This window comes from Danio rerio, chromosome 19 (assembly GCF_052040795.2).
Source record: "Danio rerio strain M-AB ecotype USA chromosome 19, GRCz13ab, whole genome shotgun sequence".
NCBI lineage: Eukaryota > Metazoa > Chordata > Actinopteri > Cypriniformes > Danionidae > Danio > Danio rerio.
Genome location: NC_141039.2, coordinates 36,385,403 through 36,400,964, shown reverse-complemented (window position 1 = coordinate 36,400,964; position 15,562 = coordinate 36,385,403). Strand labels below are relative to the sequence as shown.

The window sequence follows — 15,562 nt, the reverse complement described above, 5'->3', positions numbered from 1 at the left end:
AGGGAATATTTAAAAAAAGAAAAGAAAAGACTAATAATAATTAATAATATATTCAGACTTTAATAATAATTCAGACTTTTTGTATTAAATTTTTGTATTAATAAACTTTTTTTTGACAGTGCATGAACTGCTTTTAACAAAACTCAAATAAGACCCTTCTCACTTATGATAGGTTGTCTGTGAAAACCTGTAGATTGATTTTTATGTGAAGTGAACTCAAACTTTTTTTGCTGACAAAAAAAAAATGGAAAGAACAAACACCTACAGAGCGTAAACGAGATTAGTGCCGCAGAAAGGAAAAAAAGTTTGCGATTTGTTATTTTTCCACAGTCAGCTAAAAGTAGTAACAGAATATGAAATAAAGAGATGGGGGGGGCAAGGGGGTTGAGACGGTTGTTGGTAAAGAAAGACAGGCACACTTTAAGATGTTATTCAATGGCTTTAATGCGTAAAAATTCAAACATGAAATTATGAAAAGCTAATTTCATTCAATTAAAAGGTGCAGTGAGTAATTTTTCCTCATTCAAATATTATGCAAAAAAAGCACTTGCATATAAAACAAAGTAAGCTCACGTGAGATGAAGACTGCAGTCAGATAAAAAAAACTTTAATAAAAACAGTATGTGAAGAGCTTGTAATGAAACTCAAATAGGACTTTCTGTCATGTCCTACAATATGAAAGCCTGTAGATGTATCTTTATATAAAGAACTCAATATGTTTACCAGGATTTTTATGTGTTCTGTGACATAACCAAAATATTATAATGCCAAGAGAGACATTCTGTAATCTCTGATAGGGCTGGGTGATACAGCAAATTCGATATCGGTATCAATAATTAATGAATATTTTTAACAATCAATTTAGTAATATTAGGATTTTTAAACACTTTATTTTAATTTACCCACATTACTAAGGCAAATAGTTTAAATAGTCAAAAACTCAAATATAAAAATATATATATATATATATATCTCATCTCTTTATAAGAGATATAAGTGTTAAAGAGACTCTTAAACTTGATAAAATGTTACAAAGTGTGTGCAGTGGTGAAGTGTTAATGCTGAACAATCAAAGCAAACTTTAGATGTGAATAATAATGATAAAGTAAACCTCAAACTCCGTAAACAAAACTAATTATGATAATCAATGCTGAGCCTTTAAGTAAAGGAACATTACATATTGCAACATCCCAAATTGTGAAGTTTGATGACTTCATTACCCTATGCTAATAAATCTTTCAGGTGGGGAGCTATTGGCTGGCATGCACAAGAAAAGAAACCAAAAAGCCACTCTGGTGCTTTTTTATTTACAATCTCCTCACTGCTGCTATACAGCACTGATTTTCATATGTGTTGTTATTCTGACCCGAAGTGGCGATGACAACCCAAAACGTGAAAAGCACGAGCGTGTGGATTCCTTGACCATTTTCAATGGCCTTTGCGCTTCCCTGCTATCTCTCTGTAATTAGGTGACGATCAAGAGAAAAGGAAAAAGGACTGTAGTGTTTAGATGCGCTGTGTTTGTCAGAGGTAATCAGTTTACCGTTACTGAAATAGTGTGAAGCAGACTGGTTAGTTCTACACTGCCAGTGTAATGTGACCCAATTCATATGTGACACAGATTGAAACTGTTCTATGACCGTGTAAACACGAAAAAACGCATACATTCGGATATTCAGAGATCGGTTTAATAAATCAGATATGTGACAATGCGACTATCATGTAAACAAGCAGGTTGGATTTATTGAAGCATTCACTTTTGTACGTCATTAAACTTGCGACAATTAATTAATTTTGTCAAGAATACAACACATCTATTCGCTAATTTATTTGTTTGTTCTGTTTTTTTGTTTTTTTTTTCAAGAAAGACCTCTGCCCTTTTTATTAATGTGTGCATGTATTATTTATATTTGATGTGTATTATTTAGTTGCTTTGGCAACTCATATAGGTGCTAATGTTGTTGTATGCAGTTTTTTTTGTTTTATTCTCCTCCTTGGGGGTGGGATGGGTGACTGAGGATTTTTGAATGTTCTTGGTTACCCTTAGTTATTGTTAAAAAAAATAATAATAATGTGTAAATTACTGATATTGAGGTATTATTTTGTAGACTCCACAAAATAAATAATAAATAAAAATTGCAACAATGTGGTACTTCTCAGTGGTTTAATTACTTAGAAGGAAGAGTGTGTGTGTGCTCATCCTAAAATTTTAAAGTTGGGCGAACTTCGTATATTTAGCAGAGCTAAAAGCAAGACAATTTCTTGCATCGTGGCTAGTGTGGCACAGATGCTAGGACCTGCCTTTAAGCATGTGCAACGTGGTAAATTGTATAGCAAGTGTAAACACATGAATCGGATATGGGTCACAATTAAAAGAATGTAAACGCTACAAAATAGGCAACAAATCGGAATTATGCATCAACACCTGACAGTGTAAACGTGGCCTAGGTGCACCTGGAAAATGCACACTCATCACATGCACTCTTCTTGTACACCATGTACGCGCCGCTCCGTATTTGCACCGCATTCAGCAGCCACATTTGAATAAAACCTTAGCGCTTCATAACGAAACTTCATACTGAATTTTCTTTTTATATTGTTATTGACAATGGTGTTCGGTCAATAAATACCGATTTTATCACCCAGCCCTAGTCTGTAATGCCAATATGTCACAGAAAAACCAATAATTAATTAATTAAAATTATTTTTAAAAATGTGAAAAGAAAACCTTAAAGTTGTCAGGCAACTTGCTGTACAGCTTTTTTGAGTTGACTCCACTTTTAAGAACTGTACTTGACTAACTTTAAGTTGAGTCAACTAAAAAGCTCTAAAAGTCAACTTTTTTTACAGTGTATAATCTCACAAAGTCAGATCTAAACAGTCAATTATCTTCTTTATTATCTTTTTATTATTATTGTGGCTTTAATTACTTTATACTGTATTTCGACATGATGGAATAAATGCATCATTACTGAATGTGGATGACAACAACAACAACAAAAATCATACCGAGCGCACCTTTTAGCTAGACATTTTAATAACCATAATTAATACATTTACCAGACAAAAAGAAGAAAAATACCTTCAATTCTGATGTTAAGGTCACTTACATAAAAAATTACCTGAATTTTCTTTCAGCACAGTAATAAACTTCAGTTAAATCGTTCATTTATTTCTAAGAAAAGTGCATCTGCTTTTGTAACCAACACTAATGTTTTTGGCGATTATTTATTTTGGAGTCAGAACTATGTGTCAGTATAGAGTATGGTTAAAGATCAAAATGATATGATATCACCTTTTAACCACATTTATGTAGAGAACGCATGATTGTTTGCAGTTTATAATTCCATAATTGTATTGAGGATCATATGAAATGAGCATATAGCATTGTGTTTATATACAAACAGCATTGTGTTTATATAGTCATCCACACAGATCCCCAACAAATGCCTATGTCAATTCCGATGCTGTAGCATTCAGGAAAAGCCCTACAACTGCAAACATAATGGGTTCTCGTTATATAATCAATCTCGCAATCGCTTTCTTATCAGCGAGACCCTGCAAACATCTGTCCAGTATATTGAGCTCATGTCACATGCTTTTAGAAACAAATCACAACAGCAAACTGATTCTCCCCGTAACAATGTTCAGCCGGCCCATCACCAAAAATATATTCTGTAAACCTGACAAAACATGAAAACGTCCCTCTCACCATTTTTTCAGAAAACAAAAGTCCTCATTTCAACACTTTAAGGCACTTAAACATCTTCAGTAAAATGTATTTAGTTACTCACGCTTTCATTTTTCTTTCACTCGAACTTAAATTTGAATCAAATGCAAACAAACTCATCTGTTGGGTTGACGTTTACATTATTTTAAATTAGGCTTTACTTCGAGTGTCATGGAAAACACAAAAGGATATATTTTATAACAGAATGTCATAGAAGCTATTACTTCTTGCATCTTCATTAATGTTTCATGATTAAACATGACTAACACACATTTGATATGGACAAACAAAAAAATCTGGTTACATTTTTCAATAATTAAAATTCAAAAAGGTAATGATTCGCACTCATCAAGCAGGCTAATTGCTTCGTACTGTTTTTATTTTTTTACGGCGGAAGGCATTGTGCCAGATATTTGTGTCTATTTCGCACCCGAAGAATGTAAAAATAAAAAAATAAAACAGTACGAAGCAATTAGCCTACTTGATGAGTGCGAATCATTACCTTTTTGAATAATAGCATTGACAAGATTTATGCACCAAAGAAGTTTTTTTTAAACCGCAAGCGTGCAGGGCAAACTTCATCACTCTATGCACGTGATTCAATAATTGAAATGACATTTTTAAGCAAGCTACTTCATATGAATTTGTAGAAGTTGAGTTGTATATAAATGTACGATTTTAAATGGTTTGTGGCACTCCAACTCCACTCTACATAAAAAATGTGGTTCGTTAAAGGTCCTTTGCACTTAATAGGAGTTAAATATCGTAACTGTGAATATTGTATCATATTGCCGTCCTTAAGAATCATTATTAATATGTTCATTTTTACTAAAAGTTCACACTAATAAAAAACTTTGCATTACCCAAATGGTACATTCTGTTGGGTGTTTATAATGGGTTTGAAAAGGGGAAATACAAGACCAGACAACTAATAATAATAATAAATAACAAAAATAAAATACTAATAATAATTTTATTACTGTTGTCTAATAGAAATTATTAAAAATTACTATAAAATAACAACTGAAAATATTAAATAATAAATAGTATAGTATTATTTAATTCTAATATTAATTGAAAAACTACTCGTATTACTAATATCGATGCTAATGTTATGATAGTATAAATATGTATTTTAAGGAAACCTTTTTATAAGTTTTTACTTGGTACTAAAAAGAACTCTGCAAGCTGTGAATCCTAATTTGAATTATTTTTCCTAAAGCGTGTAGCAAAAGTAGATTTTTTTTTCCCAATCAGTAACTTTAATTGTTGCCCATTCCTCACGCAAAACTTTCATATGACTTCAGTGGCATGTTAAAGAAAATAGCAGCATTAACATTCTTCAAAATATCTACTTTTGTGTTCTACAGAAAAATCACAGAAAGCTCATTTTTAAACTAATCCTTTAACATGACAAAAATAGAACAAACCGGTCACACTTTTTAATAAGAATTCATTAGTTAATGTATTAACTAACATGAACAATACGTGTACAGCATTTATTAATCATAGTGTAACATTTGCTAATGCCTTTTTAAAATCCAAATTTACTGTAAGTTAACATGACCATGAGATTTTCAATAACTAACCTGAACAAAACCTGTAATAAGTCTATTATTCATTGTTTGTTCATGTTGGCAAATGCATTAACTAGCATTAACTAATAAAACCTTATTGTAAAGTGTGTCAGGTATAATATTAGCTTAAAACGATAATTATTCAGCATCAGAAATCTACCCAGCGGTGATTGACACCTATAGATCAATAAACTAACTATCCAACTTTGTTTCTCTTCAATTGGGGGAAATAAGAACCCGAAAATCACAACAATTTGGCAACTACAATCTACAGTATTTGCTGTGACGTGCAGCTCAGTTTCCTTCCCTCCAAAAGACAATCTATTCTCTACAGCAAATAAATAACTAGAGGTAGACTGCCATAACTAACAATCACTGTACACTTTTTAAACAGTAATTGTGTGTCCCAGCACGAAGTTCGCTACTGAAATTACAGACGTGTAAAAAAATATGAGCTGATGTTACAACATGGAGGACACAGGAGTAAAACGGACAGTTTGGCACCATCAAGTGGTTGGAAAGATGATTGCAATGGCGCCACTGCCAACCAGCACTACTGTTTTTACAGCAAAGCATTTAAACAAAAAGGTGCCAAGAGACTTTCTGTGTGCAAGTGAGATCTGACTTACATCAGGTATCAAGAGTTTTATTTATTTTTTATGTCAAGCTAAATCATTTGAATAAATAGAGGCTGATTTGTGGAACAGCAGAAGAGAGCAAGACACCAGCAGATGGAGCTGGCAGCACTGGCTGATTAAAATAACTCGAATTACCATCTTGTGAAATGCTAATGATTGTCGAGTGCAACAGAGAGACCCGGAGGTTATAATGAGTGGTTAAATACAGTGTTTTTGTCCTGCAGAACAATTGAGGTGCTTGGTTAGGTTTAGATTTGCAGGTCATCTTGGAAGACTAATCTTGCTGAATGGCAGTTTTGGATTTATGATTTAAATAAGGTCTGTGATTTGGATACTTGGTGTAAACATATACTAAAAAGCTAAAGTTTGATGTTGGAATGATTTTAGAAATGATTTTGAACTTCTGCTCATCGAGTGTTGCATTTATTTATGATAAAAAAAGTTGAAAATGTGATATTTTTGGAGTTTTACTAATTTAAATAGCTGTTTTTTTTTTGTCTGAATTTATAGACCAGGATAAAATGAAAAAAATTTACTGGATTTAACAAGTGTGTTTGAGTAAAATGTAAAAAATCTGACTATATTTGTTATTTAAAAAATAGGGTAATTTAAAGCTTTTTTCACTCAAATAATTGGTCAGAATAACAAATGTTTTCACTTGTGATGAGAAATCATAGTTATTCCACCAAATATCGATTTTTTAAACTATTGTGAAGTGAAAACTTTGATATCGTGTTGTCAAATAATGTATATGAAATGTGACATATAATATATTTAGATTTAGAAGAAATTACAGCAGTAGTTTGAAGCTTTTTCAAACACAAAATCTGTAAATCTTTGAAATTGGTGAATCTTTTAATATTTTCCATAGCTGTACTTTCAAATGCCAAATATTCCAGTGATGGCAAAGTTGACAATTTTTTTTTAAAACAGAATTTTTCAGAAATGATTCTAATATGAATAATATCTGGTGTTCAAGAAATATTTCTTATTACTTTTAAAATGTAATCATGTTGTTGTGAAAAGTGATACATTTTTATGATTATTTTATGAATAGAATATTCTTGAGGGGAAATATTTTATAATAGAAATGTCCCTTTTAATATTCTTTTCCACCAAATGTTGATAACTCTTGTGAAGTTAAAGCTTTACTATTGATAAATCTTTCAATATTTTCCATAGCTTTTCCACAGTATTTTAAAATGGCAATAATTACGGTAATGGCAAAGCAGATTTTTTTCTTTAAAAGAAGGTTCTTCTGAAATAATTCTAATGTTTATAATATCAGGTGCTCAAGAAATATTTTTTTATTTTTAATGTTGATCCTGTTTTTGTGAAAACTGAAATTTTCATGATTATTTTATGAACAGAATCTTCTTGAGGGGAAATATTTTAAAATACAAATCTCACTTTTATTCAATTTTATTCTATATATCGATATTTTTAACTCTTGTGAAGTTTAAACGTTGATATTAATATCAATATTGTTATATAAAACATGATATATAATATATTTAGATTTAGAAGACTACATCAGTCGTTTGAAGTTTTATTAAAACAAAAAAACTTATTATAAATCTTTGAAATTGGTAAATATTTTCATGTTTTCCATAGCTTTTCCACAGTATTTTGCATAGATTCTTCAGAAATCATTTTAATATTTACACTCTCAGAAATAAAGGTATGAAAGCTGTCACTGGGGTGGTACCTTTTCAAAAGCTACAAATTTGTGCCTAAAAGGTCCATATTAATATCCCAAGGATACATATTAGTACCTAAAAAGTACATAAGTGTTCCTCGTAAATTTTTGAGGCACTAATATATATGTTTGAGATACCAATATGCAATAATAGACCCTTTAGGTATAAATTTGTACCTTTTGAAAAGGTACCACCAAAGTGACAGCTTGTGTATCTTTATTTGTGAGAGTGTATAATTTCAGGTGCTCAAGAAATATTTCTCATCATTTTTAACATCATGTTTTGGTAAATACTGACACATTTTCATGATTATTTTATGCACAGAATATTGCTAAAATAGAAGTCTTTTATATTACAAATGTCACTTTTAATCAATTTGAACAACTCTTGCTTCATAAGCTTATTTATTTCTTTAAAAATTAAAACTTACAAAGTTGCATTTTGTTGGTCACTTACTTCCCTTACTTTCCTCATAAATCCAAAACTCCAACACCAATGGCACAAAACTGATAATTCTCCTCTGGTTTTATAATTCTAAACAAATTCATGAGTTAATAATTCACAAAAATAAGATATATTTGTCTGATCTGAACAGATACGGTCTGTAAGCTGCACTCAGTGTAACAGGAAGGCACTATTAATCCTAAAAGGAGGAGGAGGAAGTGGAATGGTGTGTAGTCAGAGCAGCTGATATGAAATGCCCTTTGACAGTAGTGCGGGTGAAGGGTGTAGTGAGAACCTCTGCTATGTTCTCTCTTCAAAGAACCACTTCTGAGCATCAGAGTCTGAGCAAGGCCGAAGAGCAGGTCCAGGACTCCCAGCATCAGTCCGATCCACTGCTTCAACACACTTCTGCGTCTGAACGTGATATAAAGAGCCATCCTGCCAATGTACAGAGCATGAAAAGTGTTAAACAGAGAGTGGAGCTCCAGACTAACATCTAAAAGTAGTGATGCTGGTAAAGCTGTACAGATGGTGGCAACAGAAACATGTAATATTAAAGCCCACATGAACTAGGGGCTGAGGCTTATTGTTCAGTATGGTGATGTACTTCCTATTAAAATGGAATATAGAGTAGGCGGCAGGGCTTTCTTCTTGCACATTATTCCCTCATAGCAAACTAACGGTAAGAGGGGTGTGGTTAAGAATATATTGGCTAAAGCCATCAAGCTGATGTCAACAGAGAAGGATATAACTTAAAATGTGGAAACAAATGATAAGACTTTGATTAAAGACTACCAAAACTATGTATATATTTTTTTTTACAGTTTATTAACTTTTTCACCCAAATTATTCACCTAAATTGAGATTAATTGTTCAAATAAGGAATAACAATGTTTGCTAGCAAAATAAACATTAAACATCTTGATTTCATTTGAACTTTAATACTTTTTTGCACGTTTTGTTTCATAGAAATACACATTTAAACAGTTTGAGCAGACAAATCTAAGACTTTTTGCACTTTTATTTAGATCATGATATCCACAGGTATAGAAAACCACTACCATTTATAAAAATAAACTAATTTAAAATACCCATGCAGTTTCTCTTAATTAATCTTTTTTTTATGTTTGAGTATATAACTATTGTGTAAGCAAAATTTTAAATAAAAAGTTGTCATTTTTTCATAACATGTAAAAAAAAAAAAATAAATAAATAAAAAGCTTATTTTCAATAAGGAAATCAACATTTGGTTAAATATCTTAAACAACAAAAATCATAACAAATTCCAAACAAATGTTATTTTCTGTACAAAATGTAAATAAATAAAAATCTCTAAATAACATGTTTAGTTTAAACTGATTTAAAATTCTGAGTGGATAAACTAGTATTCATGAAATCACCTTTTTTACTTTAACCTCAACAATCCATAACAACATAAATTTAGTCCATTAATCACATGCACGTATGACAAGCTAGTGAAAACTACATTGTTTTTTTTTTTAAATCAGGAAGAGGCACTATTTCAGCTTCAAATCTTTTATAACGTTTTTCCTCATGAAAATATTTTCAAATGATCTGATGGTGAGAACGCTGTAGAAATGCTTTACTATACAAACTTCACTATTCTAAAACAAAGTTTGGTCAATTCTATCCCTCTGTTTTCCCCTCATGTGACAAGTATCAAATCTTTTTTGGTTCTGTGTTCAAATTCAAATTGGTCAGAAATATTTCAGTTTGCTAAGTTTTACAGTTGTTTTACAACCTGACACAAGCAACTTTTGGTTGGTCAGATTTTCTGGAAGCTCTCAACTGAAATGTATGATTACCTCTTCACTATGGTATGATCATAGCTAAGAGATTTATCCTTTATTTCTGGAAGAAAAATGTTTGGCCTCTTTTTTTCTGACTTGCTTCTTGGACTCCACTTTACATTTGGAAAAATTCAAATATACCACCACTGAGAACTTAGCGTGCCAAATTTGATAAGATGTGGGATCCAGTCTTTTTTTTCGAACACACCATAAAGGCTAATAATGTTTCATTTCTGAAGATTTGAGAAGGGTTTTTTTTTTCTCTCTCTTCTTGCATCCATTGCTGTGTCTTTTTGTAGGTCATATATGTTGCCATTTTCCCTTGTTTCATTCTTTATTTTACATTTTGTACAGATTATTGTTACATGATGGTTTGGCTGTCAGTTATTTGTTTTTATGTCTGCAAGAACTATAATAAAATTTGTTTAAAAATGCTTTTTTGCTTAGCATTTTTGTCTTGTTTCTAGTCCAAATATATAAAAATTCTTAAATCAAGAAGCATTTTCTAGACAAGTAAAACATATTGTCTTGTTTAAAGAAATAATATGCCAAAATTAAGTGAGTTTTAACTTGAAACAAGCAAAATAATCTGTGAATGGGATAAGCAAAATAATCTTACATCAAAAGGAAAAACAAGATCATTTTGCTTACCCTACTGGCAGATTATTTAGCTTGTTTTAAGAAAAAAACTCGCTTAACTTTAGCATATGATTTCATAAAACAGAACAGAATTTTATCGCTTGTCAAAAAATGCTTTTCGATTTCAAAATGTTTAGACATTTTGACTAAAAACACGACAAAAAAAATCTAAGTAAAAAAAAAAGCGTTTTTTGCAGTCAAATTTAACAGTAACTTTCATATTTGGTTGAACTATTCCTTTCATCCAGGATTTTCATCCAGATTTTGTATTTGTTTAAATATTACAAAGGTTTCTGCCCTATCACCTCATCCTGCTCTGATTCCCCAGAGTTTCAAGTGAATCCCACTGTCGTCACGCTGCTCTTCAGATGCTCACTGTACCAGCAAAGAGTTCACACTGAGGCTCACTTCTGAAATTACACTCAAGCCACACCAAAACGTCTTGACATGCTGTCCGTGACTTTCTCAAGTAGCACTTTAATGTGACACCCATCGTACGCTTCCAAGAACACTTGAAGTGTAGCAAAGCATGCATGTCAGATGCATGTTTGTGTGTACAATTATTGATCAAATCTGGTAATATTGAGCCATTATTTAATTTAAATGAATACATTTTGTCTTTTAATGTCAGGCTGCAATTTTCATCATCATTATTTCTAATTTTCAGCATCAGGTGATCCTTCTCTAAACATCCTGAATAATCGACTATTGAATTAGTGATATGAAAAGAGATGATGCCAACCATAGCAGACTTCGAAGACAACACATAAACTTAAAGGTGCGATCTCTGGTGGAAAGTAGCAGACTTCGATATGAGAGTTCCACATGAGGTGGTTATTAATTAGCAAATCATATAAATATTGTGAACGTAAACATTAGGTGAGCAGGTTACATTGTATCCCTGGGTCTTAATAACACGCTACTGAGATTTTTAGTGATAAGCAATTTGGCTGTTTGCACCAGGAAATAATTTAAATACAGCCATTCAGAAGCACAGAATAGTGCACTCACTGCATTTCAACGAAATGGTAAGGTTTATAATTAATAAATATTAAACCTCTTTAGCATTAATAAATGTATATGGATCACTGATATGTGTTGGCTTGCACTCTAAAGTTCTACTTCAAATGATTTATTTTATTTTCAAGATCTGAGGTGATCTCCTGCTGATTTCAGTAGTATGGCAATAAATGTCATGTAAAAGGGCATTCAAACTCACTTTGTTAACATTTAACACTGAATAAAGCACATGAGGTGCACCTGAGGTGATCATTGTCAGTTTATCCTGTTGTTCAGCTTCAAGAAATAGAAGCCATTTCGAAAATTAAAAGTGATTTTAGGCTTCTATTTTAGAATTAAGAACTTTCTTTCTTTTGATGCTAAAAAGAAGCTGGTTGAGGCAACATTCATGTCTGCATTGGACTATGGTGATGTTATCTATATGCATGCTTCGTCTCAAAGTCTGAATGTATTGGATACTGTTTACCATGGTGCACTAAGAATTATAACTAATTTTAAATCCCTAACTCATAATTGTGTGCTGTATACTAGGGTAGGTTGATCTGCTTTGTCCATTCGTAGGCTCAAGCATTGGCATATCCTTGCTTACAAATCTATACTGGGTTTACTCCCATTAAATTTACAGAATTACATTTGTAAAAAAGTCTGTTCTTAACTATGGTCTTCAGTCACAGGATATTTATTTACTGTTTTTTCCTAAAATGCGGACTGAGATGGGAAAAAAGGCTTTTGGGAAAAGGGGAAAAGTACGCAGCACCTTTTGCTTGGAATAATCTGCAAACTTAGTTGCAGTTCAAAGAATTGATTTCACTACACGCTTTTAAAAAGACTATAAAAGATTTAGAAGTTGAAACACAGGTTTGTAGATGTTTTGAATAGTTTGTCAATGTGATTCATGTTAACTGTAAATTGTTTTTGTTTGTTGTCTGTTGGACTCATGTGACTTGTGTACTGCCTAATCTTGGCAAGGATGCTCTTGTAAAGATCTCTCGCACACCCCCATACTGAATGTAACCCCAAACCATGATTTTTCCTTCACCAAACTTGACTGATTTCTATGAGAATCTTGGGTCCATGTGGGTTTCAATGGGTCTTCTGCAGTATTTGTGATGATTGGGATGCAACAGATGATTCATCAGAAAAATCTACCTTCTCCCACTTTTCCAAATGATCAGCTAGAAGATCAACACTCTACCCTGGAGGTCGGTGGTTACAGTATTTAGCTTTCTTCAAATATCTTCTTGTGTTCAACAGAACAACAAGTCAAACACTCATTTGTATTCATGCATGTTGTAGTGATCTCACCTCTCTGAAAAGAAACTTCTGGTCTTCGGGCACAGCTTCTCTGGGTTTACTACAAAGATTCATGGTGAGGAATGTGGAGACGGGATCAGCTACGACACAGCCTGCAGGATCCCTCGTGTTGTAGCGGATTTCCTGGAGTGTGGAGTACTCGAAGAACTGTCACCAAAAGAGAAAAGAAGATAGACACAATTCCAGAAGGTTGCTAGAGTGTTGCTACGAATGGGGGTTGCTAGAGTGTTACCATGCAGTTGCTAGAGTATTCTTGGTGGTTGCTATAGTGTTGATGCAGTTGTTAGGGTACTTGTGTAGGTTGATGGGTATACATTTTGGGGCTCATTCACAAATCAACTGTTGTTGTGTTGGTGCTAGCGTGTTACTAGGAATTTTCCACAGCAGTGTTTATGGTTGCTGCTTGGGTGTTAGTAGGGCACTCTTGGTGGTTGCTAGGTTGTTCTGGATAGTTGCTAGAGTGTTGCTATGGTATTCTCAGTGGTTGTTACAGTACTCTGGGTGACTGTAAAGATAATGTTGTGTTGTTGCTAAGGTCCGGCTTAGAATTTTCTACAGAAATGTTTGTGGTTGCTAATCGGGTGTTACTAGGGCACTCTGGGCGGATGCTAGGTGGTCTAGATAGTTGCTAGTGTGTTGCTATGGTATTCCCAGTAGTTGCTAGAGTACTCTGGGTTACTGTAAAGATGATGTTGTGTTATTGCTAGCGTGTTGCGAGGAATTTTCTACCGCTATGTTTGTGGTTGCTCTAAGGGTGTTACTAGGGCACACTGGGCAGTTGCTAGGTTGTTTTAGACAATTGCTAGTATGTTGCTATTGTATTCTTAGTGGTTGCTATAGTACTCTGGGTGACTGTAAATGTGCTGTTGTGTTGGGTATGACTATGAATTTTGTAAAGAAATGTTTGTGGTTGCTAATAGGGTGCTAATAAGGCACTCTGGGTGGTTGCTAGGGTGTTCTGGATAGTTGCTGGAGTGTTGCCGTGTAGTTGCTATGGTATTCTCAGTGGTTGCTAGAGTAATTTGGGTGACTGTTGTTTCTAGGGTGTGGCTAGGAATTTTCTACAGCAATGTTTATGGTTGCTATTATGGTGCAGTTGCTGCTACCTGAGCAGTTGCTACTTGTTCTGGATAGTTGCTAGAGTGTTGCTATGCAGTTGCTATGGTGTTCTATGAGGTTGCTAAAGTACTTTGGGTGACTAAAAATGATATGTTGTTGCTAGGGTCTTGCTATGTATTTTCTACATGTGGTTGCTACTATGGCGTTAATAGTGCACTCTGGGTGGTTGCTAGGTTGTTCTGGATAGTTGCTAGAGTGTTGCTATAGTATTCTCAGTGATTGCTAGAGTACTCTGGGTTACTGTAAAATATGCTGCTTTGTTGTTGCTAGGGTGTTGCTATGAGTTTTTGCTAGGGCACTCTCGGTGGCTGCTAGGTTGTTTTAGATAGTTCTAAAGTGTTGCTATGCTGTTGCTATGGTATTCTCAGTGGTTGCTAGAATACTCTTGGTGACTGTAAAGATGCTGTTGTGTTGTTGCTAGGCTGTGGTTACTAGGATTTTTATGCAGCAATGTTTGTGGTTGCTACTAGTGTTACTAGGGCACTCTGGGTGGTTGCTGGGTTGTTTTAGATAGTTGCTAGTGTGTTGCTATGGTATTCTCAGTGGTTGCTAGAGTATTCTGGGTGACTGTAAGGATGCTTCTGTGTTGTTGCTAGGGTGTGACTATGAATTTTTTACAGTATTGTTTGTGGTTGCTACTAGGTTGTTAATAGGGCACACTGGGTGGTTGCTAGGTTGTTCTCAATAGCTGCTATGATAGTCTTGCTATGTAGTTGCTAAGGTATTTTATGTTGTTGCTAGAGTACTCTGGGTGACTGTAGAGATTATGTTATGTTGTTGCTAGGGTGTTGCTATGAATATTTACTAGGGGACTCTGGGTGGCTGCTGGGTTGTTCTGGATAGTTGCTAAAGTGTTGCAATGTAGTTGCTATGATTCTCTCAGAGGTTGCTAGAGTACTCTGGGTTACAGTAAAGATGATGTTGTGTTGTTGCTAAGGTGTTGCCATGGATTTCCTACACCAATGTTTGTGGTGCTACTTGGGTGTTAATATGACACTTTGGGCAGTTGCTAGGTTGTTCTGGATAGTTGCTAGAGTGTTGCTATGCAGTTGTTATAGTATTCTTAGTGGTTGCTAGAGTACTCTGGGTGACTGTAAAGATAATGTGGTGTTGTTGCTGAGGTGTTGCTATGAATTTTCTACAGCAATGTTTGTGGTTGCTACTATGGTGTTAATATGACACTCTGGGTGGTTGCAAGGTTATTCTGGATAGTTGCTAGAGTGTTGCTATGGTATTCTCTGTGGTTGCTAGAGTACTCTAGATGACTGTAAAAAATTATGTACTGTTGTTGCTAGGGTGTGGCTAATAATTTTCTACAGCAATGTTTGTGGTTGCTACTATGGTGCTACTAGGGCACTCTGGGTGGTTGCTAGGTTGATCAGGATAGTTGCTAAAGTCTTGCTATGTAGTTGTTATGGTATTATCAGTGGTTGTTACAGTACTCTGGGTGACTGTAAAGATGATTTTGTGGTGTTGCTATGAATTTTCTAGAGCAATGTTTGTGTTGCAACTAGGGTGTTACGAGGGCACTCTAGGTGGCTGCTATGTGGATCTGGATAGTTGTTAGAGT

General features: G+C 33.8%; 1 protein-coding gene and 1 long non-coding RNA gene across 2 annotated transcripts in view; one reads left to right on the top strand and one right to left on the bottom strand.

Annotated features, from left to right (window-relative positions):
- Window positions 1-3,008: 3,008 nt before the first annotated feature.
- LOC147832609 (uncharacterized) lies at window positions 3,009-4,692 on the top strand. Its single transcript, XR_015517012.1, has 2 exons — window positions 3,009-4,169; window positions 4,248-4,692. It is a non-coding gene; the product is annotated as an uncharacterized LOC147832609 (long non-coding RNA).
- A 1,245-nt stretch (window positions 4,693-5,937) lies between these two features.
- Window positions 5,938-15,562, bottom strand: part of galnt12 (UDP-N-acetyl-alpha-D-galactosamine:polypeptide N-acetylgalactosaminyltransferase 12) — a 33,663-nt gene continuing 24,038 nt past the window's right edge. Inside the window, exons 9-10 of the mRNA XM_087295871.1 lie at window positions 12,865-13,020; window positions 5,938-8,527 (exon numbers count right to left, since the gene is read on the bottom strand). Coding sequence (XP_087151997.1) covers window positions 8,390-8,527; window positions 12,865-13,020 — 294 coding nt within the window. The 3' untranslated portion in view covers window positions 5,938-8,389. The remainder of the gene's footprint in view (window positions 8,528-12,864; window positions 13,021-15,562) is intronic.